The sequence below is a fragment of the Pongo abelii genome, chromosome 6, assembly GCF_028885655.2.
Source record: "Pongo abelii isolate AG06213 chromosome 6, NHGRI_mPonAbe1-v2.0_pri, whole genome shotgun sequence".
In the NCBI taxonomy this organism is placed as follows: Eukaryota; Metazoa; Chordata; class Mammalia; order Primates; family Hominidae; genus Pongo; species Pongo abelii.
In genome coordinates this window covers 98723073-98743559 of record NC_071991.2, presented here as the reverse complement: position 1 = coordinate 98743559, position 20487 = coordinate 98723073, and the positions used below count along the sequence as shown (strand labels likewise).

The 20487-nt window shown below is 38.9% G+C and overlaps 1 protein-coding gene across 11 annotated transcripts in view; it reads left to right on the top strand.

The window, feature by feature from the left end:
* The window catches only part of PHTF2 (putative homeodomain transcription factor 2), a 160691-nt gene that overhangs the window by 53954 nt on the left and 86250 nt on the right, over window positions 1-20487 (top strand). Inside the window, exon 4 of one of the 11 annotated variants that reach the window (XM_054559600.2) lies at window positions 2228-2329. The exons of the other annotated variants lie outside the window; for them this stretch is intronic. Within the exon in view, the coding sequence (XP_054415575.1) occupies window positions 2228-2329 (102 nt within the window). The remainder of the gene's footprint in view (window positions 1-2227; window positions 2330-20487) is intronic. 11 annotated transcript variants of the gene reach the window in all.

Sequence of the window (20487 nt, the reverse complement as noted above, 5' to 3'; positions counted from 1 at the left end):
TTTAACTTTTTGTTGTTTCTATTTATATCTTTTTATACTGTCTTTATCTTGAAAAGTTGTTGTAGTTGTTAGTTTTAATAGGTTCATCTTTTAGTCTTTCTACTCAATATATGAGTGGTTTATATATCACAAATACAGTGTTACAATATTCTGTGTTTGTCTGTGTACTTAACTATTACCAGTGTGTTTTGTACCTTCAGGTGACTTCTTATTGCTTTTTAACCTCCTTTCAGATTGAAGAACTCCCTTTAGCATTTCTTGAAGGACAGATCTGGTGTTGATGAAATCTCTCACCTTTTGTTTGTCTAGGAAAGTATTTCTCCTTCGTGTTTGAAAGATATTTTTCCTGGATATACTATTAAAGGATAAAAGTTTTTTTCCTTCAGCGCTTTAAATATGTCATGCCACTCTCTCCTGGCCTGTAAGGTTTCCACTGAGAAGTCTGCTGCCAGATGTATTGGAGCTCCATTGCATGTTGTTTCTTTTCTTTTGCTAGTTTTAGGCTCCTTTCTTTATTCTTGACCTTCAGGAGTTTGATTATTAAATGCCTTGAGGTAGTCTTCTTTGGGTTAAATCTGCTTGTTGTTCTACGAACTTCTTATACTTGAATATTGATATCTTTCTCTAGGTTTGTTGTTATCTCTTTGAATAAACTTTTTACCCCAATATCTCTCTCTCTGCCTCCTTTTTAAAGTCAGTAACTCTTAGATTTGCCTTTTTGAGGGTTATTTTCTAGATCTTATAGCCATGCTTCATTCTTTTTTATTCTTTTTTCTTTTGTCTCTTCTGACTGTATTTTCAAATAGCATGCTCACTAATTCTTTTTTCTGCTTGATCAGTTCTGCTGTTGACAAACTTTGATGTATTCTTCAGTATATCAGTTGAATTTTTCAGCTCTGGAATTTTTTTTTTTTGAGACAGTGTCTTGCTCTGTTGCCCAGGCTGGAGTGCAGTGGTGTGATCTCAGCTCACTGCAACCTCTGCCTCCTTGGTTCAAGCAATTCTCGTGCCTCAGCCTCCTGAGTAGCTGGGACTACAGGTGTGCACCACCATGCCCAGCTAATTTTTTGTATTTTAGTTGAGACAGGGTTTCAACATGTTGGCCCGGCTGATCTCAAACTTCTGAGCTCAAGCAATTCACCCACCTTGGCCTCCCAAAGTGTTAGGATTACAGGTATGAGCCAGCATGCCTGGCCACTCAGCTCCAGATTTTTTTTTCTCTCTCTTTTTTTTAAAGTCAACCAGTATATCTTGAAGCCCCAGAATTTGATTAACATTTTAAAATTATTTCAATCTTATTGTTAAATTTTTCTAATAGGATTACAAATTCCTTCTCTCTTTTATCTTGAATTTCATTGAGCTTCCTCAAAATAGCTATTTTGAATTATCTGTCTTCATGGTCACATATCTTTGTCACTCGAGAATTGGTCACTGGTGCCTTATTTAGTTCGTTTGGTGAGGTCATGTTTTCCTGGATGGTCTTGATGTTTGTGGGTGTTCATTGATGTTTGGACATTGAAGAGTTAGGTATTTATTGTATTCTGTGCATCCTGGGTTTGTTTGTACCTATCCTTCTTGGAAAGGCTTTCCAAGTATTCAAAGGGAATTTAGTTTTGTGATCTAAATCTTTGGTCACTGCAGCCATATCTGCATTAGGGGGCAACCCAAGCTTGGTAATGCTGTGACTCTTGCAAACTTGTACAGGTACTGCTTTGGTTGTCTTGAGTAAGAACTGGGAAAACTCCCTGGATTATGAGGGAGAGTCTCTTCCTTTCCTTTAGTTTTCACCAAACAAATGGAGTCTCTCTGTCTGCTGAGCTGCCTGGAGCTGGGGGAAGGGTGATGAATGCACCCCTTTGGCTACCACTGTTAGGACTGTGCAGGTTAGACACGAAGCCAGTATGGCACTGGGTCTTGCCCAAGGCCTACAGCGACCACTACCTGAGCTATCACTAACATTCGCTCAAGGCCCAAGAGCTCTTCAGTCAGCAGGTAGTAAATCCAGCTAGGCTTGCGTCCTTCCCTCCAGAGCATCAAGCTCCCCTGCCCCACTCCCCGCACCCCCCAACCCCAGCCCAGGGCAGGTACAGAAATGCCATCCGGGAGCCAGAGCCTGGAGTCAGGAATCCTAGAAATCTACTCCATGCTGTATTCTGCTGCAGTTGTGTTGGCACTCAAACCACAAGACAAAGTTTTTTGCACTCTTCCTTCTGCTTTGCTCATGTAGGAGTTTCTCTCTGTGGCCACCACCGCCTCAGGCCCACAGCAAGTACTGCCTGGCTACTGCCAGTGTTCAATCCAGGACCAAGGACTCTTCATTCAGTGTTTGGTGAGTAATGCCAGGCCTGTTCTCTCTGTTCAGGGCAGCAGGCTTTGCTCTGGCCCATGCTGGGTCCAGAAATGCTGACCAGGACCCAAGGCCTGGAATCAAGGAACCCAGGAGCCTGCCTGGTGTTCTACCCTACTGTGGCTGAGCTGGTGCCCAAGCTGCAAGACGAAGTCCCCCTTTCTCTTCCTTAAGCAGAAGGAATCACTCTTTGTAGCCATCACAGCTGAGAATGTGCTGGGTCACACTCAAAGCCAGCAGGACCCTGGGTCTCACCCAAGACCTGCAGTGAGTACCGCCTGGGTACCACTTACGTGTATTCAAGACCCAAGGGCTCTTTAGTCAGCAGGTGATGAATCATGCCATGGCTATGTCCTTCCCTTCAAGGCAGTGGGTTCCCTTCTGTCCCAGGGTGTCTAGAAGTGGTGTCTGAGAGCTACAGCCTTGAATGGGCACTTCAGGACTCTGCCCAATGCCCTATTCTGTTGTGGCTCACCTGCTATCCAAGTTCCAAGACAAAGTCTTAGTCCTCCTTACTCTTCACTCTCCTCTCCCCAAATGGAAGGAAGGAGTCTGTCCCAGAGCTGTGAGCTGCACTCCCTGGAGTTGGGGAAGGAGTGGTGCAAGCATTCTCTTGGCTGCCCCAGCTGCTATCTCACTGGGTTGCATGCACACCAAGTCCACTGGCTCTGAGCCCAGCACAGTACCAGGACTTGCCTAAGAATTGCAGTTCTTGTGGCCTAGAGTGCCTTTCAAGTTTATTTAGGACCACAGAAGGCAGTAACCTGTGGTGGTAGGGCTAGCTGGAACGCAGTTTCTGACTGCTGGGCTGGATGATACCCCTCTGCCTAGGACTGGTCTAAATGCTCCCTCCAGGGGCACCAGCTGAATTCTGCCCCATGTTGCTTTCCACTGGGACAGGGCAGCACCGAGTTCCAATGCAAAGTCTCATAATCACTACACTTTCTGTCCCCCATGCATGTTGATATACTCTGTCCACGCCACGTGGCTGGTGCTGGGAATGTGGGAGGGGTAGTGTTGACAATTCAAGACTGTCTTTCCTACCCTTTTCAGTGTGTCTTTCCTTGATAAGGGTTAAAACAAAGTACTTTGTTTACTCACCTGATTTTTGGTTTTTATGGAGATGCTTTCTTGTGTAGTTTGTTCAATTTGGTGTTTCTTCTGGGAGCATGATTGCTAGAGGTTTGTATTTGACCATCTTGCTCCAATAACCTAAATATGATTTCTTGAAAGTTTTTTTTTACCGGGTGTGATGTTGCACACCTATAGTGTGCACACCCAGCTACTTACAAAGCTGAGGCATTGATTGAGTCCAGCATTTTGAGTCCAGGTTGGGCAGCATAACAAGACCCTCATCTCTAAAAAATAAAAATAAGTGTTTAAGTGGTTTATAAATTGTCAATAAATATGAAGTACAGTCAGCCCTCCAGGTCTGTGGGCTCCACATCTGTGGATTCAAACAACTGTGGATCAAAAATAAATTTTTTAAAATTTTTACTTATTTATTTATGTATTTTTAGAGGCAGTGCCTTGCTCTGTCTCCCAGGCTCGAGTACAGTGGTGTGCTCATATCTCACTGTAACCTAGAACTTCTGGGCTCAGATGATCCTCCCACATCAGCCTCCCAAGTAGCTGGGACTACAGGCACACACCACCACACCCAGCTCATTTTTTAATTTTTTGTAAAGATGGCGTCTTGCTATATTCCCCAGGCTGGTCTTGAACTCCTAGGCTCAAAGTCCTGGGATTACAGGTGTGAGCTACCATACCTGGCTTAAAAGTATTTTTTAAAAATGGGTGGTTGTGTGTGTACTGAACATGTACAGACTTTTTTTTTCCTTGCCATTATTCCCTAAACAATACAGTATAACAACTATTTACAGAACAGTTATAATGTATTAGGTATTATAAATAATCTACAGATTATGTAAAGTATATGAGAGGATGTGCATATGTTATATGCACATATTATACCATCTTCTATAAGGGACTTGAGCATTCATGGATTTTGATATCTGCAAGTGGTCCTGGCACTAATCCCCCACAGATATTGAGGGATGACTGTGTCACTCTTAAAAATAATAATAGTAATTATCTTATGATTTGCAATATAATAGATGACAAATTAGAGTATCTTTCAGTACTTAAGAATATCTCTAATGACAATGTTTTTGCTACTAATACTCTTCCTTTGATCTGGCCAAACTGGTGGGTATGTGGTTAAGGCAAGGCCAGAGATGGTTCTTCATCCCGTTGGCCACAGTGATCAGTCCAGGTATGCGCGGTGACCTAAGCTGTCCTTTCATAAACTTTTCAAAAATTAGAGCTGATAGGAAAGATTCTTGCTTCTTTCATGGGGGAGTTAACAAGGATGAAGGTCTGGAGCTATCTCTAGGTGTGTTACCGTATTAGAGAAAGTTGTGGAAAGAAGGAGGAAATGAGATAGCACCAGAGGTCATGAATAGGAAAAAGAGACAACCACAGGCCATCATGGTACTCTGGTCTCTGGATTCTCTCTACCCTGAGATTAGCTTTACTCCAACCTTTGAGTAGTTCGGCCATTATCCGCTAAGGAATTCTCCCTTTGTTGAAGCTAGTTTGAATTGGATTTTTTTTTAAGAGCTCTGACTAAAACATGGAAGGAGTATGTATATACAAACACATATTAATTTTTAAAGAAGTAATAGTATATATTCAGAAAATCACATGAAATATAAATCAGCCTGATGAATTTTTACCAGCTGAACAACTGTGTAAACTACGGCTCAGATCAAAAACCTTCCATCACAACCATCTGATGGTAACCACCGTATGAGGCAGTGTATCTTAGTAGTTAACAAGAACACAGGTTTTGGGTTTTAGAAAGCAGAGATTTGAATCCTTGTTCTTGAGAGTCTGTGTAACTTTGGATAAGTTGCCTAATTTCTCTGAATTCCACTTTGTTCATGTATATAAAGGGATAACACTGTCTTTTATATTTATTTAAGGATTAATTATTGATAGATGGGTCAGCCGTCAACCCAGAGTTATTGCTTTATATTCCTTAAACTTATCAGAGTACTTTATTTCATGGATTCAAAAAATTCTCATGAGGCTTAAAATTTCTTGTAAATGAAAAATCTGAAATACTAGACTTCTAATATCCAAAGGTAGAAAAGTGGGTATTTAGTTGGTGTTTGTTGTCTAACACGCATACAGCAAAATCATGATTAAGTAGCACTTATAAACCTCAATTTTGCTTGCTTCAGTCACTGATCATGTTTTCCACCTTTTCCTTTTTAATGTCACTTACTTGCCAAAAATAAGACTTATCCTAGCAGAAATAGATAGGTTAGTTTAGTTGCTGTAACATTTGCCTTTTCACTTAGGATTTTTCTTCCCTATTACGGTTATGAAGTTCTTAATTTTCCTCCCTCACACTGTCTCCAGTTTGGGTGTCTCTAGCCTAAATAATTTGGGTTTTAGTTTTATTTGTTTACAAGGAAAAAAGAAACTATACTATGTGATAGTTGAGGGTTTGACTTTAGAGGTTATCTAGTTCCTGTTAAACTTTTTCCTTTATAGGTAAGAAATCGGACACCCTTAGAAGTTAATAAGTTGATCATGAATTAGTGATTAAAACCAAAACTAAGGTCTGCTGACTTTTAGGCCACTGGTCTTCCTATCCTAAAGTTTCTTTGAGAAACAGACTGAAGAGACTTTGATGTAACTCATTTGTTTAATTTGAGAGGTTTTTTGTTTGTTTGTTTGTTTGTTTTTAGGTGACTTCTGATGTCTCTGTCTTTGGACAAGTATACACTTTTTTTTTTTTTTTTAAAGATAGGGTTAGTATTATAGATACATATGTGTTGATTTAACAGTGACAGGAATGATGATGATGTTAGAGTACCATCATACATTTAAATAGCATTTTTCCCAAGAGTGCTTCTGTATATAGTCTCATGGTTTAATTTATTGCGATAATGAAATAAATTAACTCAGTGGTTATAACAAGATATTATAAGAAGTTATATTGGTTTTCTATGTCTTTCATAACAAATGACCACAAACTGGGTGACTTAAAACAATAGAAGTTTATTTTTTCACCATTCATGAGTCCAGAAGTCCAAAATCAAGATGTCAGCAAGGATGGGTTCCTTCTGGAGAGAGGCTCTGAGGGAAAAACTGTTCTCTGCTTTCTCCTAACTTCTAGTGAACAATCCTTGTTGTTCCCTGGCTTGTAGATTCATCATTCCAATCTTCACCTCCATCTTCACATTGCCTTCTTCACACTCTTTCTGTGTTCTCTCCTCTTCTTATGAGGACAGTAGTCATTGGATTTAAGGCCCATCTAAGTTAAGATCTTATCTTGAGATCCTTAACTAATTACATCTGCAAAGACCCTATTTCCAAATAAGGTAATATTCTGAGGTTCTGGTGCATGTGAATATTTGTGGGACACTATTCAACCTACTACTGAAGGATAACTAAAGTGTATTTACTAGTTTTAATGGATTTCCTGTAGAGATGTGTAGCTTTATTTCCATCTGTGTAGCTGTATCCTAGACCACCAGTGAAGAACTGAGTAAGAGAAGATCAGGATCCCAAATATTTTCCTCATGTTCTTAAAAGTTATGATTGTCGAACACCTAGGTCCTCTTTTTTAAAAAAAATTTTTTTGTTCCTTAAAGATACCTTGCAAAACAGGAAGTGAGAATTTCTTTTCTTTCTTTCTTCTTTTTTTTTTGTTTTGAAGCAGGGTCTCTCTCTCTTACCTGTGTTGGAGTACAGTGGCACAATCACAGCTTACTGCAGCCGCAACCTCCCAGGCCTAAGTGATCTTCCTGCCTCAGCCTCTGGAGTAGCTGAGGCTGTGACTATAGGCATGCACTACCACACCTGGGTAATTTTTTTATTTTAATTTACAATGAGACCCTGTCTCATTGTGTTGCTCAGGCTGGCCTTGAACTCTTGGGCTGAAGCAATCCTCCTGCTTTGGCCTCCCAAAGTGCTGGAATTACAAGTGTGAGCCACCATGCCTGGCACCTAGCTCCTCTTATATGAAGTGTTAAGGAATACGTTTATGCAAAATTAAGCACAATTTTCTGCTTTCAATTCTTATTAAATAAATAGATATTTGGGTTGTTTAACCTAACAGTTATGAGGTTTCCTTTCTTACTTGTTATAAATAATAATAACATTCTTTCACTTTTAAAAAACTGCATGTAAGTTAAACCGGAGTGTATGTTTCTTAATGTCCTAATCTAGGAGATTTGTCAAACCTACTTTGTGATAAATTATTGATTGTCTCTTAAAATGCTGATTGTCTCTATTGGGACCAAAAAACATTGAATATAAAAGTTTACATTTAGATGTGTATAAAATATTAATCCATTGTTTTTGTTATAAAATTGGAGCAGTTGAGTCGACATGTGCAGTTTAAAAAATTTATACTCTAATTGAAATCAAATGTATGAGAATATTATTTTTTCTGTAACTGCTACAGGCTACTGAAAAGCCATTCCTCTCTTTGAGGCTACAGGATTTTGTATTTGGGGCTAATTATACACAACAATTTAAAGTGATTATGTACTAGAGGACATATTTGGCTGTCCTAGGTTAGCTGGTTTTGTTTTTATTTAGCAACTTTGGGTGAGTTTCTTAACTTTCCTAAGCCTTGGTTTCTTTATCTGTAATACTGAGATAAGAATCCTTTTAAAATTGCTGTGATGATTAAATGACACAACATATATAAACACCAAGTACAGTGCTTGGTGTAGAGTAGGTATTCAAGAAATACTGCTATAGCACTTCCTGTCCCTTGTGTTCACTTTTGCTAAATATAGACTGTTGTTATTAATCAAATTTTAAATTAAAGGTTTTTGTTAATTGCTCTTTTTTTTTTTTTTTTTTTTTTGAGGCAGGTTCTCACTCTGTTACCCAGGCTGGAGTGCAGTGGCACAATCACAGTTCACTGCAGCCTTGACCTCCTCGGCTCAAGCAATCCTCCCACCCCAGCCTCCCATATAGGGACGTGCCATCATGCCCTGCTAATTTTTTGTTTTGTGTTTTGTAGTTTGTAGTGATGGGGTCTCACTCTGCTGCCCAGGCTGGTCTGGAACTCCTGGGCTCAAGTTATCCTCCTACCTCGGCCTCCCAAATTGCTAGGATTACAGTCATGAGCCGCCTTACCTGGCCTTAATTGTTCTCTTAAATTGGACATTTCTATATCAGTTAAAATGGAAAAACACCCTTAAAAGTGGTCAGTTTTCCTTTGTATTTTTGAAAATTATGTACTTACATTTAACTGCTGTCTCCCTTATTCTTTAATTTCTTTTTTTATTTTTATTTATTTTTATTGTTTGCTTTAATTTCTAACACAATTTTTTCCTTAGGATGTGTCATTCTTTATCTGGGATCCTTTGAAGTACTTTGTTTTCATGGTAAAGAGGGGTGTTTTAGGAAGGAACGAAACAAATGATGCATTAAAAAGTGGATAGAATAGATAACTATAAAGGCAGATATAGTTTCAGTTATATCTTACACTTAATTTTTAACTACATGGTAATTTTGAGGAATGCACTATCCTATGTGGTGAATTTTCTGGGTATCTTTTTTTAAATGATCAGATTTTCTTTTACTTTTGACTCTTTGCTTTAACACTGTAAATAGAGTAGAAATGACCATTTTCTAATATTTTCCTGATTTGTGGTTGTTATTGTCTATTATGGCTTTGGTTATAATACATTGTGATAGATCTGTCCTTTATTGTGAGTTCTCAGTTTAGCCTTATCTGGATTTGTTGTTTAATCAGTTTGCAGAATTGTAGGTAAATAGGCCAGGCACGGTGGCTCATGCCTGTAATTCCAGCACTTTGGGAGGCCAAGGTGGGCAGATCACTTGAGGCCGGAAGTTTGAGAAGAGCCTGGCCAACATGGTGAAACCTCGTCTCTACTAAAAATACAAAAATTAGCCAGCTGTGGTGGTGCATGCCTGTAATCCCAGCACTTTGGGAGGCCATGGCAGGTGCATCACCTGAGGTTGGGAGTTCAAGACCAGCCTGACCAACATGGATAAACCCCGTCTCCACTAAAAATACAAAATTAGCTGGGCGTGGTAGCGCATGCCTGTAATCCCAGCTACTCAGGAGGCTGAGGCAGGAGAATCGCTTGAACCTGGAAGGCGGAGGTTGCAGTGAGCCAAGATTGTGCCATTGCACTCCAGCCTGGGCAACAAGAGCGAAACTCGGTCTCAAAAAAAAAAAAAAAGGAAAAATAGAAAAAAATACCTTTCACTCTTCCCTAGCAGTACCTTTTTAGGCTTCTACACAGTAATGTTTATAGACTCCAAGGGGATCCATCTATAGTTCTCCTTAGTATAAAAGTACTGAGTTCATAAAAACATTATCAGTAGAAAATTCTTTAAGGTTTTTGAGATGTCTTTTTTACAGTGTTAAGGCAGTATAATACATACATTTCTACATTTTTAGCATTTATTTTATATTTGTTCTCTTTAGAAGTTAAGTATTTCATAATATAATGTTTTTCGTTTTTGTTTTGCAAATACCTTGGTACATCAAGACTAGGAATTTTTACATAGTATATAATTTATTTGAAATACTGCAGTCATTTGCTTATGACTTTTTTTGATAAAAGGAATAGTTTTTCTGTTAAAAGGAAACAATCATTTGCCTGTAGCAGTTGGCAGATACAGCACCTAAAAATTAAAGTAGTAGTTTACACAGGTATGAGGAGATCCAAGAAATGATGCTATTTGAATAGAGCTGAAGTTCTTTATTGAATAAAGCTTCTTATACCTGTGGGGTATTGGAAAGAAAAATATTTTATGACATACTGGAAAACTAGCCTCTAATCTTTTTCATTTTTTGATGAATAGGTTTAAAACAGAGATGTTCATCAGTGATATAATATTTGCCAGTTATATTCCAAGTGTCTTGCAGTCAGTTTATTTTTAACCATAGCAACAGACATGATGGTGAAATAAAGTAGATTACTGTTGGCAGCCTAAAATTAGGCAAACGTACCAACTTTGAAAGGCCTGGGAGTGTCTAAAACACTGTTGTTAACCTGCTGTATGTTTACAATTCTACAAAGAATGACATAAATGCCGTTTAACAGGTTAATTTAGAAGCTAAATTGCTCTTTGCCTAATGGACCATAGAGTTTATTCAAATAAAAGCTGTAGATTCAGCACCAAGGATTGATTCACAGAGAATAAAATGCCGAAGATATACAACCTAAAAGTTTCCCATTTGAACTTTTGCCCTGAATCAATATCCTTATTAGCATATATTTGCCTGGCCATTTTAAGTGAAGTCTTGCTTTAGTTTGCTTTCTGTTTTTGGTGTCTTTTTCTCTACCCCTGTGATGGATTCGAATTACAACGAGTTCTGGTTTACCTAGTTTGTGGAGAAGGGGGATAGTGTAATCTCCAGTGAAGTAGGATGGTATATAAAGAGCTAGTTAGTAAGGTAGCCTTATTAAAATGTACTTCTTTACAGCTTTGGGGAATCAGAGGAATGAGGTCTTATTTTTCCAATCTCAAAATGGTAGGCAGCAGGGTGTATTTCTAATTACTGCTGTTTTGTCCACTGTGACACTTTATTATATGGTTCATTTTTATTTACTGGTAGAAAACCAAGGAGAAAATTACTAGGTAGAACCTCCTTACATTGATTTCATATAAGGAAAATTCCATACATTTAGTTTTACCTATAGAGATTGATTTTTAGAATTAAAGATTTTTTTTTCTTCCCTCCCCACCTCACCTGGTCTCAGTGTAGTTCTAAAGCTAAAGTTTATTACACATGGATTATTAAAGACTTTTTTTTTAACCAAGACTTTCTCTTTCCAAAAAATCATGTCCTGATAGGATTTACACGCATTTATGTTTAAATAACATTTATGATGTGCCTACTATGTATCAGGCACTGAGTTCCCTGTTTTTTTTTTTTTTTTTGGAAGATAGGTTCTTACTCTGTCACCCAAGCTGGAGTGCAGTGGCACGATCATGGCTCACTGCAGCTTCAACATCCTGGGCTCCTACCTCAGCCTTCCAAGTAGCTGGGGACTACAGGAGTGAGCCACCATGCCTGGCTTAGTTTTAAAAACATTTTCTGTAGGGATGGAGTTTCTCCATGTTGCCCAGGCTGGGCTCAAACTCCTGAGCTCAAGCTATCCTCCAGCCTCTGCCTCCTAGAGTGTTGGGATTACAGGTGTGAACCACCTTACCCAGCCCCACTGAGTTCTTATCTTTAGGAAACTGCATCATGGGGGAGCCAAGAGGTAAACAAGTAACTGTTATACTTTATGGTAAATGCTACAGTAGAATTACCTTGAAAGTGTTACAGGAGCTCACATAAAGTTCCCTGTAAATTTTTTCCTCTAGTCACCATTCTGTTACTGCTTTTGTCTTCTAAATATTTCTCAAATCTGTTGTGATCTTCCTACCTTCATTACTCTTTCATTCTTGTTCCAGTTAAATATTTTTTTCTCATACCCACCAGAGTGATTTATCTTAAACAAAAATTTGACCTTGTCACTTATCTTTTTAACACTCGTCAAAGCCTTTCTTACATATGTGGTATAAACTCTTTGCAAGGCCTATAACGATTTTTCTGGTCTAATTCCAGTTAGCTTTGTAGCCTCATTGCCTACCCCTTTCAGCCTTCAACTTTTCTTACCTTCTAACACCATCCCTCTAAATAAAACTGTTTGAAGTCTTCCCATGCTATTTTTCACCTTAGTGTTTAGACTGCCCACTTATGCTTTTAATTTTTTTTTTTTTAACTGAAGTTGCTCCTTAAAACTCAAAGCTGGCATCTTCCCCTCATGGATATCTTTCATAATCCCCTGAAAACTGGATTAGGTATCTCCTCCTGCTAGTGCTCCTATGGGAGAGTTATGTGTGTTCTTTTTGTGGCAGTGGTATAGTGCTTTTTTTTTTTTTTCTTGATTCTTTCTCTTTACAGTTTGCAGAGTAATATTGTAGTTACCTAGCATCCTCCAAAGGTCACCACTGTGTTGCTTGTTTGTTTAATTATCATTATGAACTCATGGCTTTAAAGATATTTCATATGTTTCCACCTGTTGGAGTTATTGTCCGTAATAATGTCTTTCCCATTGTCAGACAGATTGTTCTGTCTTAATAATAGGAGCTTATTTAGGTTGGCTTCTGAGTCTTTTTGACATGACCCTAGTAGTATGTGATAGTATTCATTGAGGAAAAAAATTTGAAATGGGAGCAGTTGTTTCTGCATGGAGACAGGGAAAGCTACAGAGAGATCTTGATCCTCTTTTACCATCCTAGATACAAACATTCTGAGATGTTCCATATGAGCTAAATTCATTCTGCTCCATTTAACAATAATTACTTGGGAATCTTTTTTCTTTTTTTTTTAGACAGTCTCGCTCTGTTGCCCAGGCTGGAGTGCAGTGGCACGATCTCGGCTCACTGCAACCTCCGCTTCCCGGGTTCAAGTGATTCTCCTGCCTAAGCCCCCTGAGTAGCTGGGACTACAGGCATGCGTCATCATGCCCGGCTAATTTTTGTATTTTTAGTAGAGACGGGGTTTCACCATGTTAGTCAGGCTTGGTCTCAAACTCCTGACCTCGTGACCCACCCAGCATGGCCTCCTAAAGTGCTGGCATTATAGATGTGAGCCATGTCACCCAGACAATCTCTTTTATAATATCAATTATTATTCTACTTCTGTATTACAGTGGTATTTTGTTTATTCTACTGCTTATTACAGCCTGACTTGATAATTAATCTCCCCTGCTAATCCATGAGAGTAAGAATCATTATCTTTATATTGCCATTATTTCAGGGTCTTACTGTATGCTTGGTACTTGGTAAATGTTTACTGCTTTGATAACAGTGCTGTCAGGAGACAGTATTTATATTAAACTTTTAATTTATATAGTTTTTTATTCTTAAATTAAGTACCTTTGATGTGCCATGAATCAAGCTAGGCACTTATTTCAAGGGACTTGGTTTGAGTTGTCAAATCTGTGAAATAGGCTCTTTATACTGATTATCTATTACATTAAGTATTAGGCTGGGCTCGGTGGCTCATGCCTGTAATCCCAGTACTTTGGGAGGCGAAGGCAGGCACATCACTTGAGGTCAGGAGTTTAAGACCAGCCTGGGCAATATGGTGAAACCCCGTCTCTACTAAAAATACAAAAATTAGTCAGGCATGGTGGTGCACACCTGTAGTCTCAGCTATTTGGGAGGTCGAGGCAGGAGAATCACTTGAACTTGGGAGGCAGAGATTGCAGTGAGCCAAGATCACACCACCACACTCCTGCCTGGATGACAGAGCGAGACTACCTCTCCAAAAAAAAAAAAAAATAATAATTAAACGTAATAGTTTATTCTGTAGTAACATTTCCTGAAGTGTGCTCTGTGTGATGTTAATAAGTATTAGGAGAATAAAAGGATTTTGTAGTCAAATCAGTTCAGAAAATATTGAGTGAGACACAGGTAAACAAGTTTTATGATTTCAGGATTTTCCAGTGCAAATAATGTGCAGTTGACTGTCTAAGAGGCACACAGAGAAAACATCATTTCTCAATTTATTTGACTTAATTTTTTCCCCTGAGTGTCTGTTGAACATGCTTAGGAAAATACTGGCCTGTGGTTAACAAGTTACGTAAAAGAGTGTGGTGCAGTGGAAAGGGCATGGAATTGGAAGTCAGAAACTGGGTTTTACCAGGTGTAAAACCTGACGTCTCTTAAAGCCTCAGTTGTCTCGTCAGTAAAAAAAAAAGTTAATACTGGTCTGTACAGCATAAGGTTGTTCTCTTTAATGGTCTGTTATTTGATTTCAAATAAATGAATAGCAATAATATGTTAGGTATTTTTAAAATAAGTAACCAAGATATGTTAATATTCTTGGCATTTAAATTGCCTTAAAATATGACATAGCTTTTCGTGCTATTTATAGTAAACTATTAGAAATATGTAAACAAGGATGGTGCTGTAGCCTTGATTTATATTTTGTACACATGATTTAGTCAGGGTTATGTTTTAGAATGATAAACCAGAATATATGCTATGATGAGTAGTAAAAGAATGCAAATAGGCATATACATTCTTTCCTTGTCACATGCTGCAATATGAAGGAAAAGGAAGCATTAGGTAATATCCAGATGACATAATGGTTAATTATTGAGCTTTTGCATGTCTGTTCCTGTTGTTTGTTCCATACATATTAGTACATTTAGTCCTTATAATTACCCTTTGATTAATAATACTAATTATTTTACATATTGTTAAGGCTAAGTTGGACTTCTTGAAGAGTTTTGTATATTGTTATTTGCTTTTTTAATAAGCCCTGACAGCTTACCTGCTGGCAAGATAGCCCACAGAAGGTAATACAGGGAGAAGTATACGACAGTGATTAGGAATTAAATGTTAACCCTTCCCAGACATCTCTTAGTGATCAGAACCAAGGCAAGTGAACGTAGGGTCGTTTTTGTGGATGGATATTAATGAAATTACTGCTGGGTAAGAGCACAGCTATGGAGCCAGGTTGTCTGTGTTTGAATTCCTGTTTATTGCTACTATTTAACCTTGTACAACCTAAGTTTTTATACTGTAAACATAGAGATAGCAGTAATATCTACTTAATAGTGCTGTGAGAATTAAGTTAATATGTGGAAGGGGTATCAGCACTTGATAAATGCTAACTACTTATTATTGCTGTAATTGTAATATTGTGAACATTAACTGCCTCAACTGGCATTTGAGGAGTAAAAAGCAGAGACGTTAGTATCCTTCAGTAACTATGGTTGGACTTTCTATCCAAGGTGGGGGGAGGGGCGCAGCTAAGGAGTTCTGGTGTATCATATGAAAAAATTATCTAATAGTAGATGGCAGTTGACAAGAAATATGTGAGAGCTTTCATTTTTTTATCCTGACATCATCTTAGATTGGGTGATAGACGTGTAATAAAGTAAATACTTAATCTACAGCTTGATGCTGTAAAACATCTGTGTAGTTCTCCTGTACATATGATCTTTTGTTTTAGTAGATTGATGAATCCCTGTTTAAGGAATTTACAAAGTTGGCAGAACTTTAAAGCAAGTTGTGTTCTAGGGGGCAAATCATGCCCAATACCTTTTATAAAGTAGTTAATACAGATGAGAGGATATCATAAATATACCCATTAATGTTAAGAAACATTTCCTTTTTTCCCCCCATTCTACATAAAGTGCCTTGGTGGAAACTTCCCAGTCTCCTTGGATGGCATTTAGCCTCTTATATGTGAAAGAAGTAATAAAATTGGATCTTTTGTTTTTTCTTTTGAGACGGGATCTCACTTTGTTGCCAGGCTAGAGTATAGTATCCTGCACTATCATAGCTCAATGCAGCCTCCAACTCCTGGGCTCAAGCAGTCTTCCTGCCTTAGCCTCCCGAGTAGCTGGAGCTACAGGCATGCACCACCTCGCAAGTGGCTAATTAAAAAAAAAAAAAAAAAAAAAAAAGGTCCCATGCCTGGGACTACAGGCATGAGCCAACTCGCCCAGCCAAAATTGGACTTTTTATTACAATCATGAACACAGAGAAAAAGTGGAAGCTATTCTTCATAATCTGATTGATTAAAAACAAATTTCAGCAAGTCAAAGAATGGATATACCTGAAATGGGTAGTACATTTACTTAATTCTCATCTAAACAAGTAATTTGAAACGGTTTCTGCTACTAAGAATAGCAGTTTCCACAAATTGCTATTATTTTGAGAAAAGACAAATCAGATTTATCCTAGGAAGGTAGCATTATATAATGGAAAGCCTATGGGCTTTTATGCTTGCAGATGGAATCCAACTTCTGTGTTTTAAAAACTATCTGGCCTTGGGCTAACATCTCTGAGACTCAGTTTCCTCATGTTTAAAAGGGGAATGATAATGTTGACTTTTAAATGATTTTTGAGAAAGTTCTGGCACAGTATCTGAGAAATTTTAAAATAAATATTCCCTTTTATTTTGGCTTGAACAACTTGAATTTGTACCACACATAAATATAGATCCTATTTGTACTTTATTAATCTTAGTGACTTAAAAATCAAGCAGGAAAAAAAACAAAAACAAAAAAACAGAAAAGATCTTTGGAATAGAACATCCTGTCTTTCAGTCTGGTTCTGTCATTGGTTCTCTTTTGACTCTGAGCAAGTTATTGAAGGTCTTTACATCTGTTTCATTTTTTCAGTTTTTAAATTTTTAATTGATACGTAATTAATTATACATCTTATGGGATACATGTAATATTTTGATACATACAATTAGTAATGATTAGATCAGGGTAATTAGGATATCCATTACCTCAAACATTTATCATTTCTTTGTGTTGGGAACATTTTAAAACTACTCTTCCAGCTATTTTGAAATATATAATAAATTATTGTTACCCTCCTGTGCTATCAAACACTAGAACTTAATTCCTTCTATGTGTGTTTTGCACCCATTAACCAACCTTTCTTTATCCTCCTCACTTCCCAGTCTCCTGTACTACTCTCTACCTCCATGAGATCAACTTTTATAGCTCCCATATATGAGAACATAGCAATATTTGTCTTTCTATGACTGGCTTATTTCATTTAACATAATGACCTTCAGTTCCATCCACGTTGCTGCAAATGGCAGGACTTCCTTCTTTTATATTGCTAGATCATATGGTAGTTCAATTTTTAGTTTTTTAAGGAACCTTCATACTGTTTACCATGGTGGCTGTGCTAATTTACATTCATACCAACAGTGTATTAGCATTCCTCTTTCTCTAGATCTCACCAGCATATGTTATTTTTTGTCTTGTCAATAGTAGCCATTTTAACTAGAATGAGGTGATATCTCATTGTGGTTTTGATTTGTATTTCCCCGATGATTAGTGATGTTGAGTTTTTTTGTTGTTGCTGTTTTTGTTTTGATTTTTTAACATACCTGTTGGCCACTTGGTTTGTCTTCTTTTGAGAAATATCTGTGGCGATCTTTTACCCATATATTTGAATTGGATTATTTGTTTTTTTGCTGTTGAGTTGTTTGAGTTCCTTATATATTCTGGTTATTAATCCTTTGTTGGATAGTTTGTAAATATTTTCTCCCATTCTGCAGGTTGTCTCTTCACTCTCTTGTTTTCTTTGCTGTGCAGAAGCTTTTTAGTTTCATAGAATTCCATTTGTCTATTTTTGCTTTTGTTGCCTGTGCTTTTGGGGTCTTACCCCAAAATTCTTTGCCTAGATCAGTGTCCTGAAGTGTTTCTCCAATGTTTTCTTCTAGCCGTTTTATAGTTTTAGGTCTTACTTTTAAATCTTTAATCCATTTTGATTTTTTGGGGGGTATATGTTGTATTAGGGTTCCCTCTTTGTATTAGGGTTCTCTAGAGGGACAGAACTAATGGAAAAAAATTATATATATGAGTTTATTAAGTATTAACTCACACTATCACAAGGTCTCACAATGGGCCATCTGCAGGCTGAGGAGCAAGGAGAGCCAATCCGAGTTCCAAAACTGAAGAACTTGGAATCCGCTGTTCAAGGGCAGGAAGCATCCAGCACAGGAGAAAGATATAGGCTGGGAGGCTAAGCCAGGCCAGTCTCTCTTTTTACATTTTTCTGCCTGCTTATATGCTAGCCACACTGGCAGCTGATTAGCTTGTGCCCACTTAGATTAAGGGTGGGTCTGCTTTTCCCAGCCCGCTGACTCAAATGTTTATCTCCTTTGGCAACACCCTCACAGACACACCCAGGATCAAAACTTTGTATCCTTCAGTCCAGTCAAGTTGACACTCAGTATTAAGCATCACAAGTCCACCCCTTGTCAACCCTTGTGAACCCATACACATCTCCTGAGATCATATATAATCTTTAGATAAAGACAATAATAAGCCTAACATAACACAGCTATCCTTTGTACAACCAGAAATGCACCAATCCCCATTCCAAATATTATTACATAAAGTTAACAATACTTAAATGCTGATGTGAAGTCAGTAAATCTTATATCACATGATAAAGGAGAAAGGAAATAAAAATGAAGATATTTTCTTAGTATAAGTGTATACATGCACAAACATTTTTAACAAAAGAAGGAGGAAACACTCATGACAGTTACAGTCCTTGTTTCTGCAGCTGATCGTGTGGTCATAGCTGGTATTGATGACTACCTTCTTCTACTACCCATTCTATATTCCCTTGGCCTTCAGCAAGCACCTCAGCAAGTCATGGTTTTTCCCTGGTGGAGTGACCCAAACCTTCATTCCTGAATGGTCTGGGTCATTTGTAGTCCTGCTTGAATTGGGCTGTTGTAGTTTCCCATTGACCTTAATCACACGGCATGGTAATATTAAGAGACACCCTAACGGATCTCGTGTATTCCATGCATACTCTTCCTTACCTCCGTTGTGGACTAGTAGACTGATTTCATCTTGATAGTCCAGGCCAATCACTGTAACTCCCTTCTTAGCCTGTTGACTTAAAGGTAGGAGGAGCCCAAAGTGTCCAAGCGGCAATCTTAACTTCCAGTTTAATGGAGTTGTGTCTCCTCGTGGCAGTGTTCCTCCCTCTGGAACTACGACCTCCAGGCCAGCAGAACGTAATGTCTCAGGAACAGGAAGCAAAAATTTTACTAGTGTATCACTAGGGGTGATGGTGAGTGGTGCTACTTCCACTTCTACCCCTTGATCCCTGAACCTGTGAATCCTGGCTGTCGGAGAAACAGTACCATATATTGGATGCTGATTCAGAGGATACACTTTGCCCCAGCCCTGCAAAGTATTGTCACCTAGTTGCCGTTGTAATTGTGACTTCGAAAGGACATTCCACTGTTCTGTCAATCCAGCTGCTTCAGGATGATGGGGAGCATGGTAAGACCAGTGAATTCCATAAGCATGAGCCCACTGCTACACTTCTGTAGCCGTAAAGTGAGTGCCTTGGTCAAAGGCAATGCTGTGTGGAATACCATGATGTTGGATAAGGCATTCCATGAGTCCCTGATGGTAGTCTTGGCAGAAGCTTGCATGCAGGATAGGTAAACCCATATCTGGAGTAAGGGTTTATTTCAGTGAGGACAAACCTCTGCCCTTTCCGTGATGGAAAAGGTTCAATATAATCAATCTGCCACCAGGTAACTGGCTGATCACCCCGAGGAATGGTGCCATATCTAGGGCTCAGTGTTGGTCTCTGCTGCTGGCAAATTGGGCCCTCAGCAATGGCTGCAGCCAGATCAGCCTTGGTGAGTGGAAGTCCATGTTGCTGAGCCCATGGGTAACCTCCATCCCTGCCACCATGGCCACTTTGTTCATGGGCCCATTGGGCAATGATAGGGGTGGCTGGGGAAAGAGGCTGAGTGGTGTCATCCTGTTCACTTGATTGTTAAAATCCTGCTCTGCTGAGGTCACCCACTGGTGAGCACTCACATGGGGTACAAATACCTTCACAGTTTTTGACTACTCAGAGAGGTCCATCCACATACCTCTTCCCCAGATGTCTTTGTCACCAGTTTTACAGTCATGCTTCTTCCAAGTCCCTGACCATCCAGCCAAACCATTGATCACAGCCCATGAATCAGTATATAATTGCACCTGGCCATTTCTCCTTCCATGCAGAGTGCACAATCCCAGGTACACTGCTAGAAGTTCTGCCCACTGGGAAACCATCTGTGAACCAGGCCCTAGTCTTCTCTTCCTCTGTCAGCTGATCATAGGGAACTCCCCCTGAGGCCATTGTTGCAGGCTGAGGAAGAGAAGGCAGGGTGGCAGGAGAGGAGACCGTGGGCATTTGAGGCACTTCCTCATGTAACTTGTTGTGCATTCAGGACCTGTTCGAGCCCAATCACGTATATACCACTTCTATTTGATGATGGAATGCTGCTGAGCATGACCCATGTTATGGGTAGATGGGCTAGAAAGCACCCAGTTCTGGTGACTTGATGACCCATAGTCAAATGTTCAGTTTTTACCAAAGCCCAGTAACAGGCCAAGAGCTTTCTCTCAAAAAGAGAGTACTTATCTGCAGAAGATGGCAGGGTCTTGCCTCCACTGTGATTCATATATGGGGACCTGCCAAAGACTCCAAACAGCATCCCTATCTGCCACTCACACCTCAAGCATCATTGGATTGGCTGGGTCATATGGCCCAGGTGG